Genomic DNA, 12,453 nt, shown 5'->3' with positions numbered 1-12,453 from the left:
GTGTCAGCCAACAGCCTGGACAGCTTTAAGAAGGGATTTAGATAAATTCATGGAGGACGGGTTTATCAATGGCTACTAGCGTGAGAATTATAAACCACTTCCAGCCTCGGAGGCAGGATGCCTCTGAATACCTGAATGCAGAGAAGCAACAGCAAGAGAGAGGGCATGCCCTCAGTTCTTGCCTGTGGGCATCCCAGAGGCATCTGGTGGGTCACTCTGGGAAACAGGATGTTAGATTAGACAGGCCTTGGGCCTGATCCAGCAGGGCTGTTCTTTTGTTCTTACCCAATTCACTCACAACAACAGAATTAGAGATAGAGCTAAAAATTGAAAGGATTATAATCTGCCTGTATCATGAATGCTTGGCAAATTGCACCACAGATTTTCAAAATAAGCAATGGAAGACAAGAGACAGGTGAATTTTAGTGTTCTAAATATCTGCCTTTTGTCAGATATTGGGAACAGAATATAGATATGTTTTAAAATGAGAAAAATTTGTCCAGAGGAATAATTACAATGCCTGAGAATACTTTTCTTTTTCAGACGTATCAATGGAATTTTGTAAGAACTATGAATTTAGTCTTGACTATTTAAATAGAGCGATGCAGAATTGTACAAGTTATTTTTTCAGTGGGTTTGTGATTTTGTGTTGCTATGTACAAATGTCATTGGTATATTATAGTGGGAGGTTTCTTTAGAGCAGAGAGAAAAAGTTGGAACTTCCTTACCTACTTACCTCAACTGATACAGAACTGGAAAAAGTAACATTAGATGAAGGAACCAGAACTTTAGAACTAACCCAGAGAGCCAGGATGGTGCAGTGGTTAAAGTGCTGGGCTATAAGCAGGGAGACCAGAGTTCAAATCCTTGCTCAGCCATGAAAGTCACTGGGTGACTCTGGGCCAGTCATTTCTCTCTCAAGCCAGTCTACCTCACAGGGTTGTTGTGAGGATAAACATAAGCCTTATACTCTGCTCTGGCCTCCTTGGAGGAAGAGCAAGAAATTAAATGTAACATAAAATATATGATCTGCATTGAAAACAAAATAAGAAGTTCCCTCCTACAAAGGAAAATTGGGCACCAGGGGTGGATTAATCTTTGGGCCACCCATAGGCAGCCAAAGATTTGCCACCCCAGGGAGAAGCGTGAGGGGGCTTGCTGGGGAGGGAAACGTAACTGTTTTTTAATCTTGAAAAATGCCACTGTGTAGCGGCAGAAAATCCACCTGCCTCCTATCATCACAGGAGACGAGGTCGGACACTGGAGGATGGCGGCGAAGGAGGTCCTCCTCCAAGCCTGTCTTACTCACAAATGTCACAGAGCGGGCGATTTTGGGCCTCTGCGTGTGTGCGTGCGCGCATGTGCAAAGGCCCAGAATCGCCCACTCTGTATCCTTTATGAGTAAGCCGGGCTTGAGGGAGGACCTCCTTCGCCGCCATCCTCCAGTGCCCGACCTCACCTCCTGTGATGCTTCAGCAGGTGGGCGGAGCTTTTGCCGCCACACAGCAGCATTTTTAAACATTGGAGGGGAAATAATCAAGTTCCCAAGAGGCTGCTCCCCAAGATTTGCCGCCATAGGCAGCTGCCTATATTGCCTATGTGGTAATCCACTATGGTCAGGCACTGGTTACAGGAATCATAGAAAAGGTTGGAAAATGGAAGCAACATTTGGGGATCGGGAGTTAGGGAAGGCCATGTGAGGGCACATGAACAAAAAAAAGGTAAGAGCCTGTCCACAAGGGAGGGGAGGTGTGCCCCTCACAGACTGCCTGGGAAAACACCAGATGACATTAGGCAAGACAAGGAAAGCAGGGTGCTTTTATTTCAAGGAGGATTCTCCCTCATCCCCAGGTAGCACTGGGTATAATAAAAATTCAGAACCCTACAAGTGCAACTCTGAAATAAGAGTTATTTTAAACAAACACACACACAGAGACAGCATCAGGAAACCCTCCACAAAGCAACTAGGCCACTGCAGCCTGGCGAAGACGCCTCTTCTCCCTCCTGCAGGGAAAGCAGCGTCAGTCCAAAGGGGAGACATCCTACCCTCCCTCCGAGTTCACACCCAAGGACCCCTGCACGAGTGACCTTTGACACAGTTTCTCAAACATGCGTCCCCAGAACTTGTTGGACTGCAATTCCCATCACCCTCACCCACAATGGCTGGCTGGGGATGATAGAATTTGTAGTCCGGCCACATCTGGGGACCCAAGTTTGAGAACCTCTGACTTATGAGGTTAAAGTGGGGGGAAGCCCACCCAGGGCCACTCCCTATGGCTGAAGTTATTCTTTTCTTTATAGAGAGGCAATGCTGAGAAGCATCTTAGAGGCAAGGAGGACAGACTAGCCAGCAGAGGTGGCAGCGGAGGGTTAAAATGTCCGACTGAAAAGCAGCTTTGCCCAGCAGCCTCCCTCGACAAGGCACTTGGTCCTAATTTCTGTGGTTAGTTTTCCTTCCATCAAGTTCTCAGCTGTTGTGGGGGGCAGAGATGACCCCTAACTGCCAACTCGGTGGCTTCTGAGGAGAGAAAGATAGGCAGTTAGGGCCACAACTTTCCTCAGAGGTTGGAACTGCAGGACTAGAACCAGAGGAAACACATTGGGGCTGTTCAAGCGACTGCACGTGCACGCAGTCAGGTGGGGGAAGGCGGGGTTCAACCTCCCTACCCCCAGACGACCACTTGCAGCCCCCAAAGCGTGCAAGCCACTCACGCACACAACCAGCGCTTCAGGGAGCAGCGCAGATGAATCTCTGTGCTGCTCCCAGCAATGTGGGTAGACAGAGGTTGGGACTCATTGTCCCGGCCTCTTGGAGATCCCACAATGCACCGTTTCATGCATTGGGGGAATTCCCCCAAGAGATGGGCAGTCTAGGCGCCCATCTCTGTGTGTGGCTGGGCTGGAAGCAGCCCGGCTCGCACATGAGCAAGGAGCCAGGTCAAGCGAGTGCTCACTCCCTTAACCTTGGCTAGCAGCCAGGCTAAAAAGCTGGGATAGGCGGCCCTGGCCTGCCAGGATTGGACCCGATCCCAGCGGTTCTCGCGAGCAGCCTAACCCAGCTTGGGCATCCCTAGCCCGGGTTAGGCGATGCGTGAGAACAGCCTCTTTGTGTTCAAAGAAGCTGGGACTTCTTTGCAATCCCTCAAATAAGGAAGAAGATCGCAGGATGGGCCAAGTTCATGCCCTACAACGTTGCTTTGAAACCCCGGCCTGCAGCTGCCCTCTCTTGAAGCAGCCCTCCTCTGCACTGCTGCTTCACACTGGGAGCCCATCAAGTGCAGGGTGAGCCCATCTTCCAATATGAATACTGCTCTACCTCGCTGGTTTCCACACAGCCCAAGAGAGGACCCACAGCAGATGAGAAACACGGAAGAGCCCTTCCTACCCAACCACCCTGCGTAGAATTCTTCCGCGTCGCTTCCTCCGTAACATGGGCTCCTACTTGCACCATGGTCCAGTCACTCCACTGAGCATCTTCTGCCAGCAACCGCTCATGAGGAGTGCCAAGGGGAGTATGGCAGGGGAGTGAATGCCCAATGTAATGGCTGCCCTGCCGACTCGGCATTAGACGGGGGAACCGGGATGTCCAAGGGAGCTCCTTCTCCTACTCAATGGGAAGGGGTGCGCTTGGAGAAGAGGTTTCTGGCCCTGTCTGGCAACCTGTTCTGCTGGATGCACTCCTTCCTTGCTGGAGAATTTACTACACAGTACGGGGTGGGGTGGGGTGGGGGACGGCTGTTTCACACCGTCATTCTTCCCAAGTCAAGAATTGGCTCCATTTTGGATCTGGAAGCACAAAGCAAGGGATGCTTACATCCGTAAAGCAAATCCTCGGCCCTCGTGGACTTGTTTTGCATTTCCCAGATTGCACTGGGACCACTCTGGGGTCAGAGTGTTAAACCCTCTCTCCCCCACACACTGTGATCCTGATCACCCAACTTGAGAAACACACACCAAGCAACGCAAGAACGTGCTTAACGTAACCCACTTGGCCAAAGATAGAAATGCTATTCAGTATCTCAGGCCCACTAAACCTGAATTACCCTCTATGCTACCATGAGACATTTTTAAAGCTTAGGGGGTAAAAAATACTAGAGAGTCAGAGGTGTGGCTGTTTAAAGGACACCAGCTTTAACGTACAGATATGGCTGAGAGGAGGTTTTCTTTGAAGAGCAGAGCTTAGACAGGGGGTTGTTGCAGAAGCAACGCTAATCTTTACGGAATGATGGAATCCCTTTAATGGCTGAAGCACAGTATTAAAACAGTCTACAGTATGTTGTTTTAAGGGGAGAACACACTAAAATTACCAAAACTTAGACTAAACAGCAACTCATCATATATATATTTTTATATATATATATATATATAAAAGTAAAGTCATGTGAACAGCATTCTCTGCTCATCCTGCCAGAGTGTTAAGCGCCATTGTCTTCTTCCTCTTCCTCCTCCTCCTCCTCCTCTTCCTCCTCCTCCTTCTTGTCTTTCTTGCCATCCCCCTCGCCCTCCATCTCTTCATTCATGTCCCACCGCCTTTTCCGGGTGTGCGTGCCAGGCCGGCTCTTGAGGGATGGCAAGGGCTCCATGCCGAGGACTTTGTGGATCTGACGGAAAGCAAGCATCCGCAAGGCGTGCTGCAGGTGGAGGACAAGATCTGTCGTTAGGAGGAGCTGCTTCTGTGGATTTGAATTCCACAGAAATAGGCACCCTGCCAATGTCGCAGAACTGCTCCTGTGAATTCTGCTGAACTGCTTACGTGTATTTCTTTGAACACCTGCGCTCATCCGATCAACTCCCCTCACTTTAGAACAGAAGGACTGCCCTGCTGGATCAGGACGGCCCATCTAGTCCAACATCCGGTTTCCCACAGAGGCCCACCAGATGCCTCTGGGAAGCTCACCGGCAAGAGGCGAGGGCAAGCCCTCTCTCCTACCGCTATTCCCCTGCAACTGGTATTCAGAAGCATCATGCCTCGGAGGCTGGAAGTGGCCTATAGCCAGCAGACTTTCCCAAAGCAGTTGCTGTGGAGTGTTGTGGCCATTCAAGGCAAACCAGTCAAAAGCCCCCTTGGGCCGACTGGGCTAGTTTCAGGGTTCTTTGGATCCTGGTCTTGGTTCACAGGAAATGAATACAGGCAGGTCAAGAGCAGAAAGGGGCCAATTCATAACGGTAGGATGCCATCTCGCTAGAGGCGCAGTTAAGCAGCAGGCCATAAATGCAAGGTGTGTGCGGACGGCTCCTCTGGTTGAGGAGACCTTCGCTTGCAGAAAGAGGCAAAACCTTAGAACTTACTGCACATTCAGATCAAGGAGTTTTAAGCCCCAGAAAGCTCTGCTGAGGGGACCTGAACTATTCACGAGTCCCTAGGCTTAGCATTTCCATTTCAAGAGACCCGTTTCTCTGCTTTGGGCAAGAAGCAGAGGCAGTACCCACCTGACTGCTGGCCGTGACATCCTCCCGCTGCTGATGGGCCATGTTCTGCAAGGCGTCCACTGGCTCCTTCTCGCAAGGGTCCTGAAGCCCTGGGCTATCTAAAGACAAGGGGAAATCTCAGCACTTGTTGCATGCACCAAGGCAGGAGTGAGCGAGTGCAGACTGCAGGGACCTTTGGGCAGCTGGGTGCCACTTCCACCTTAGGAGTCCTCCCAGGTTTCGCTTATTCAAGTTGTTGGTATTGAACAACAAAGCCCCATCACCTCAGGGTTCCAAACCCCCAAGGAGATGCCCCTCATATAAGTAATGAAGGAGACCAGCATCTCGCCCACTCCCAGCTGTGTGCCCTGAAGTCCTGGCTCTGCTCCACCACCACCACCCACTTCTGCGATTTCATCAGGCACTGCCCAGACATTCTCTCCACAATAATACAGACTAGAAATTTGTTCTCCCCACAACCAACCCCAACACAATGAAAAGCAAGCAAATATATATATATGTGTATGTATATATATATATATATATATATATATATATATATATATATATATATATATATATAAAAACATTTTATATCCCGCTCTTCCTCCAAGGAGCCCAGAGCGGTGTACTACATATTTAGGTTTCTCCTCACAACAACCCTGTGAAGTAGGTTAGGCTGGGAGAAGTGACTGGCCCAGAGTCACCCAGCTAGTTTCATGGCTGAATGGGGATTTGAACTTGGGTCTCCCCGGTCCTAGTCCAGCACTCTAACCACTACACCACGCTTGGGGATAGGGAGCCATTTTATTTATATCTATGTGCTCTGTTTTGGGAACCTTTTGTTGAAAAGCGGTATATAAATATCTGTTCTCCTACATGAAGGTTTATAGGGGTATTCTGGAGCCAGACCATGGACATAGGAACATAGGAAGCGGCCATATACTGGGTCACACCACTGGTCCATCTAGCTCAGTATTGTCTACATAGACTGGCAATGGCTTCTCCAAGGCTGCAGGCAGGAATCTCTCCCGGCCCTATCTTGGAGATGCCAGGGAAGGAACTTGGAACCTTCTGCTCTTCCCAGAGCGGCTCCATCCCTTAAAGGGAATCTCTTACAGTGCTCACATGTGGTCTCCCATTCAAATGCAACCAGGGCAAATCCTGCTTAGCTAAGGGGACAAGTCATGCTTGCCACCACCAGACCAGCTCTCCTCTCCAAGGACCAAAGTGACTGGACCTAGTGATGAGCACTGCAGAGGGTGGGGGTAACTGGGCTTCTCTTTATCCCCTTTACAAGTAACTTGCTTAGAACAGAAATAGGGCTGCTGCCTGGGACCAATGCAGATTTTATTAAAGAACTCTGAACAGTCTCAGCTAGGCACCAAAGGTGAACTTTTAGGGGCCACGACTCCCTGGTATTTGTCACGCTCTGGCATAACCCTAAGTATCAAGTCAGTAATGAAGATATGCACACAGAGAGAGAGGCTCAGACACCATGCTGCAGCAGGGTTAAGGACACGTTGAACTGACAAGCTATGCCTTGCCTGTCGTCAAATCAGAGTCGGGAGCCGGGGTTTGCACCAGCAACCATCTGGTGCGATGTCACCACTGGTGAGCCACAGTCCAGAGGCCCTTGCCTCAAAGGCACACCAGTGCTGAGCGGACAGAGTACAAAAGCAGGCAAGCAAGCCTGAGCTCCAGCTTGCCTGTGCGGAGGTTGGCAATGTAAACCATGGCTCGTTTTCTAGGCAGTGCCAACTTTAAAAAATTTAAGAGAGTGCCTTCTCTGTCGTGTACCCTGTCGCCTATTAAGATCTGGTGAGGTCCGGTTACAGTTGCCGCCAACTCGGTTGGTGGCAACTCGGGACCGGGCCTTCTCTGTGGCTGCCCCAGGGCTTTGGAATGTGCTCCCTGCTGAAATAAGAGCCTCTCCTTCCCTGTTTGCTTTTAGCAGGAGCCAGAAGACATACCTATTTTCCCAGGCCTTCAACTGAGACCAAATTTTAAATTTTAATGTATTTTTATCCCTTATGATTTTTATCTTTTTATGGATTTTATGTTATATTTTATATTATGTTTTAATTTTGTACACCGCCTAGAGATTTCTATACTACCGTGTTTCCCCGAAAATAAGACACTGCCTTATATTTATTTTTCCTCAAGGAGACACACTATGGCTTATTTTCAGGGGATGTCTTATTTTTATTAAGTGTGGTACAACAATCTACATTTATTCAATTATAGTTAAGTCATCTTCTTCTGGGGTGAGAGAGACCCACAGACAGGGGCATAACGATACCAGTAGGGGTGGCAGTCTGCAAGCTGAGGCATACGGTAGAGGGAAGTACGGTAAAAATCTCCTCAGAAAATCTCCTCCTCAAAAATCTCCCCTCCTCCTGGCGGTGGCGGGCAGCGGCGAGAGTAAGCGCGGCGGTGGCGGGAGGCGGCGAGAGTATGCTGGGAAGCAACGCCGGGCCAGACAGCAGGCCTCGGTGTCGCTCTGCGCACTCCTGCCCGCCACCGCCGTGCTTACCGTACCGGTACTCTCGCTGCAGCGAGAGTACTGGTACGGTAAGCACGGCGGTGGCGGGCGGGAGTGCACAGAGCGACGCCGAGGCCTGCCGTCTGGCCCGGCATCGCTTCCCGGCGTACTCTCGCCTCTGCCCGCCACCGCCAGCAGGAAAGGAGATTTTTGAGGAGGAGATTTTCTGAGGAGATTTTTACCGTACTTCCCTCTACCGTATGCCTCAGCTTGCAGCCTGCCACCCCTACCGGTATCGTTACGCCCCTGTCTGTGGGTCTCTCTCACCCCACACAAACACCAGGGGGATAGGGGAAAAGCTTCAGTAAGCAGCCTGCTACTGAGCCAGGAGAGATCACCACTATGTCTTATTTTCGGGGTATGGCTTATATTGCACAACTGCTTAGAAATCCTGCTACGGCTTATTTTATGGGTATGTCTTATTTTCAGGGAAACACGGTAGGCGGTATATACAGTCAAATAAATAAATAAATAATAAAAGAAAGGGGCTTGGGAAGCATCATTTCCACTTACAACCAAACCAAAGCATCATTTCCTCTTTCCACACACACAACCAAACTTGGACTGTGCTGCCACTGAGTGGCCTGGGTAGAGCGAGCGGCTGCTTGTCTGTCTAAATTCTGTGTCTTGCCTTGGCAGGAGGAAACCGTTTACTTGCGGGCAGGATCAGGAACTGCTTGCACTTACATTCTATAGTATACAGTACAGTGAGATGGGGAGGCAGGCGGGCAGATCATGGACTGGAATGATTGCCCAATCATTCAGAGCCAATCTCAGCCCACTGGTGCGGGGAGAGCAGAGGGTGGGAGCCAGAACAGAAGAAGATGCCTCAGTTTGCCCTCGGAGTCCGGGGCAAAGGAAAGAGCAGACCCGTGAAGTAGGTATTGCATGTTGAAAAAATCCTCCCCGCTTTCCCCCCTGAAATGCATATAGGAGAACCTCAGTATTCGCGGCAGTTCTGTTCTCTGCTACTACTGTAGATATGGAAACCACGAATACTGGGTTATTGGTGCAATGGGATCATGGGGGTTAGGTTCCAGGATAGGGGGAAATGGCCAAAAAATCGCCATTTTCTTTTCAAATGGGGCTAAAAGGCTCTAGAAATGTGAGAGCGCCTTAGTGTAATCCATGGGTCCCCAGCAGTCCAGAAATGTCCCCCCGGAGTCAGAAATCGGCCAAAAATCACTTTTTTTTTGCCCTTTTTAAATGAGCCACAAAATGGCCCCCAATGTAAAAATGGAGGCCAGAAATGACCTCAGAGGTCATTTCCACTCACCTCCGACCTGCAGATAAATGGATCTAACCCTTTAGCCTTTTTTTCTCAAGTATACAGAGGTTGGATGTCCTACCCAATTGCAGATACGCAAAACTGTGGATAGTGAGTCCACAATAAATGAGGTTCTCCTGTATAACGTATTGTAAATATGATGGACGGACACAGGCTGTTTATTAAAAAGGTAGTGGTGGAGTAACATATTATAGCTGGAAAATCACAGTAAATAAAGATTATTCTATTTTTAACTGATTTTTTAAAAGAGTTTTAAAATTGCTTTGTACTGTATTTTTTATTTTCCCCCTTTTGGCCTATTATGATTTAATGCGTTGTGTGTTTTTATCTGATTTTTTTTAATGTTGTGTTGTGAGCGGCCCAGAGAACAATTTGTCATGGGGCAGCAAACAAACAAAAAATTATTAATAATTATTACTACTACTACTACCAGGCCCAGTAGCAGTCTTAGCTCTAAGCAGTTCACTCAGCAAGTCAGTTTATTCTTCTCAACCGTTGAAGTCTCAGTCCTTTGTCCATCTGGTTGTGCAAAGAAGCAACTCCATCCTGCTTCTTCCATCACAACACTCCCGTTCTGTGCTTCAGCCCAAGTTCCACGCACATTGACATCTCCCTCCATTTACGGAAAGAGCTCCGATGTCTGGCTTGCTGCTCTCCATCTCCCTCCAACCGGCCCTTAGGAAACACAGGAAACTGCCATATACTGAGTCAGACCATTGGTCTATCTAGCTCAGTATTGTCTTCACAGACTGGCAGCAGCTTCTCCAAGGTTGCAGGCAGGAATCTCTCTCAGCCCTATCTTGGAGATGCTGCCAGGAGGGAACTTGGAACCTTCTGCTCTTCGCAGAGCAGCTCCATCCCCTGAGGGGAATATCTTCCAGTGCTCACACATCAAGTCTCCCATTCAGATGCAACCAGGGCAGATCCTGCTTAGCTATGGGGACAAGTCATGCTTGCTACCACAAGACCAGCTCTCCTCTCTCCTCGCCCTTCAATACAGCCCTGAGGCCAAGGAGAAACTGAACATGCCTGTACATCAGGTACCCAGAAGCAACCCAAGAGCAATTGCTTGGAGCAATTCCGCAAACACACTCGGGCAGAACTGACCTGCCAGAAGCATTCCAGTGGCAATGCACTCCAGGACCCGCCGCATGGCCTCTCCGGGACCCAGAGGCCCCGTGGCACTGCTCAGTGCCCTTTCAACCAGGAGCTCCATGGCCTGAGAGGGGAGGGGGACAAATTTAGACCATTTAGAGAAGGCAACAAAAATCTTAAGCACCACAAAATAGTTCCCACAAGATATTTTATTTATTAAAACATACCTCACTTACCTTTTCACATGTGACTTGCAACTGAACAAACAGAAAGACCACCAGCTTCTATTAGTAAAGCAACCCAATTCAATGGAACCAGAAGCAGTATAGATAACCAGAGAGCAAGATGTCATGTCATAGACCTTGTGACAATATCAATGGCCAGGCCAGTGTTTTTTTGGGGGGGCGTGTTCTACAAATCAGGGAGCCAAAAACGAGGCAGTCTCATCTTTGCCACCTGCTTAATCTCCAAAGGTGAGGGTTGCCCAAAGATGTGGGGTGGAAAATTTCCCACAGCCAATTTTCCATGGATCTCCCCCTCCCCGCCACTTATTTTCTGCAGAAGAGTTTCCATTGGCTGACATCTGGACCAGAACCGCACATGTACAGCACTGCAAATTCCAGACTACCACTGCACTGTTGCTTGAGTAGCAGAAGGGGTTATTTTTGCCAATGTTCCCTTCTTTTTACGTTCGCGGCTGTCACCAAAATATGTCCCCGAGGGCTGTGCAACCACCTCAGGAACATATTTTGTGGGATTTTGCCATTTCAAAGTTGTAATTAATGTTTTTCAGGTGGTTATCCTGAGAAAGCATGTGTGAGAGTACACGTTTATTAGGGATGTACAAACACATTTGATGTCAAACCAGTTAGGCTGAACTGGACCAAACACACACCCCAACTGTTTTGGGGGGGGGGTGTCTGCGGACATTTATTTATTTAAAAATATTATCCCCTTCAGTGGAGTTGTTGGAGGGGGCGGGGGGTCCACGGAGGTTCTCCCTCCCCCGCCAGCCTCCCTTCATGCCCATACCATTTGGGCCTCCCCCCTCTGGCGCAGTGGCCATTTTGGAGGCCACCACGCCATAGCGGGAAGGCCCAAACAGGCTGAAGAGCCGTCCTGTATGGGCATGAAGGGAGGCCAGCGGGGCGGAGGGGGAACCTCCACGGACACCCCCCTCCCGCCACCTCTAACATTGCCCCCGAAGGGGGTAAGTAAATAATAATAATAATTTATTTATTTTTTAAAAAAATGTTCACGAACCCACCCACCCCGGACCGGGGGGGTTGGGGTTTGAGGGGGTGCCAGACTGAACTGGCCCGGTCCAGACTCAAAGGGGACTGGACCAGTTGGTTCCGTGCACACCCCTAAAGTTTATCAATCAGCATTCCAATAAAAATAATTTCTTTCCACGAACAACTTTGCATTTGTTTCAATGTAACCTTTTAAATCACACTGTCTTTGCTTCTCCCCCGCCATCGCAATCAAATTTTTCAGTTCAACTACTTAGCTGCTTGCAAAACCTGAGATTTATCATGGAAAATTAATATGGTGGGCTTGTTCTTTTAACTGTATAAATAGGTCAGACTACATGAGCCCCTGGTGGCACAGTGGTAAAACTGCTGCCCTGTAACCAGGTTACAAGTTCGATCCTGACCAAGGGGCTCAAGGTTGACTCAGCCTTCCATCCTTCCGAGGTCGGTAAAATGAGTACCCAGAATGTTGGGGGCAATATGCTAAATCATTGTAAACCGCTTAGAGAGCTTCGGCTATAGAGCGGTATATAAATGTAAGTGCTATGTGTAGAGGAATGAGGCCTAGACCTCTTAGTTTTTGAAAAATACACCCTTGAACTGTAAGTCAATCGAATTGATATTCCCAAACCTCTTCTTGTTGTAAATAAGCCCTTGTATTATTGCAGTGATATTCTTACTTGTTGTGAATAGTATGCATAAAATGCTTGCAAAGTCCCTATGTTGCCAAGAATGCTGGCAGGGTCAAGAGTTCATGCCTGCTGTTTATAGCTGCACTTTGAGAAAAGGTCAGTTTAATTTCAGAGGGAAGGGAAATTGTATAAAAATGGAGGGAACTGTTGTGCTGTGCGGATTGGATTGTT

The 12,453-nt window shown here is 48.7% G+C and overlaps 1 protein-coding gene across 3 annotated transcripts in view; it reads right to left on the bottom strand.

Annotated features, from left to right (window-relative positions):
- Nucleotides 1-1,800: 1,800 nt before the first annotated feature.
- LOC128345187 (zinc finger RNA-binding protein-like) overlaps nt 1,801-12,453 on the bottom strand; it is a 61,767-nt gene continuing 51,114 nt past the window's right edge. For all 3 annotated transcript variants that reach the window (XM_053296759.1, XM_053296757.1, XM_053296758.1), the window contains 3 exons: nt 10,350-10,461; nt 5,431-5,528; nt 1,801-4,631 (listed from right to left, as the gene is read on the bottom strand). In XM_053296759.1, the coding sequence (XP_053152734.1) occupies nt 4,416-4,631; nt 5,431-5,528; nt 10,350-10,461 (426 nt within the window). In that variant the 3' untranslated portion in view covers nt 1,801-4,415. The remainder of the gene's footprint in view (nt 4,632-5,430; nt 5,529-10,349; nt 10,462-12,453) is intronic.

Source organism: Hemicordylus capensis, chromosome 2 (assembly GCF_027244095.1).
Source record: "Hemicordylus capensis ecotype Gifberg chromosome 2, rHemCap1.1.pri, whole genome shotgun sequence".
NCBI lineage: Eukaryota > Metazoa > Chordata > Lepidosauria > Squamata > Cordylidae > Hemicordylus > Hemicordylus capensis.
The sequence above is the reverse complement of the archived record's forward strand: the minus strand, read 5'-3'. Positions and strand labels throughout refer to the sequence as shown.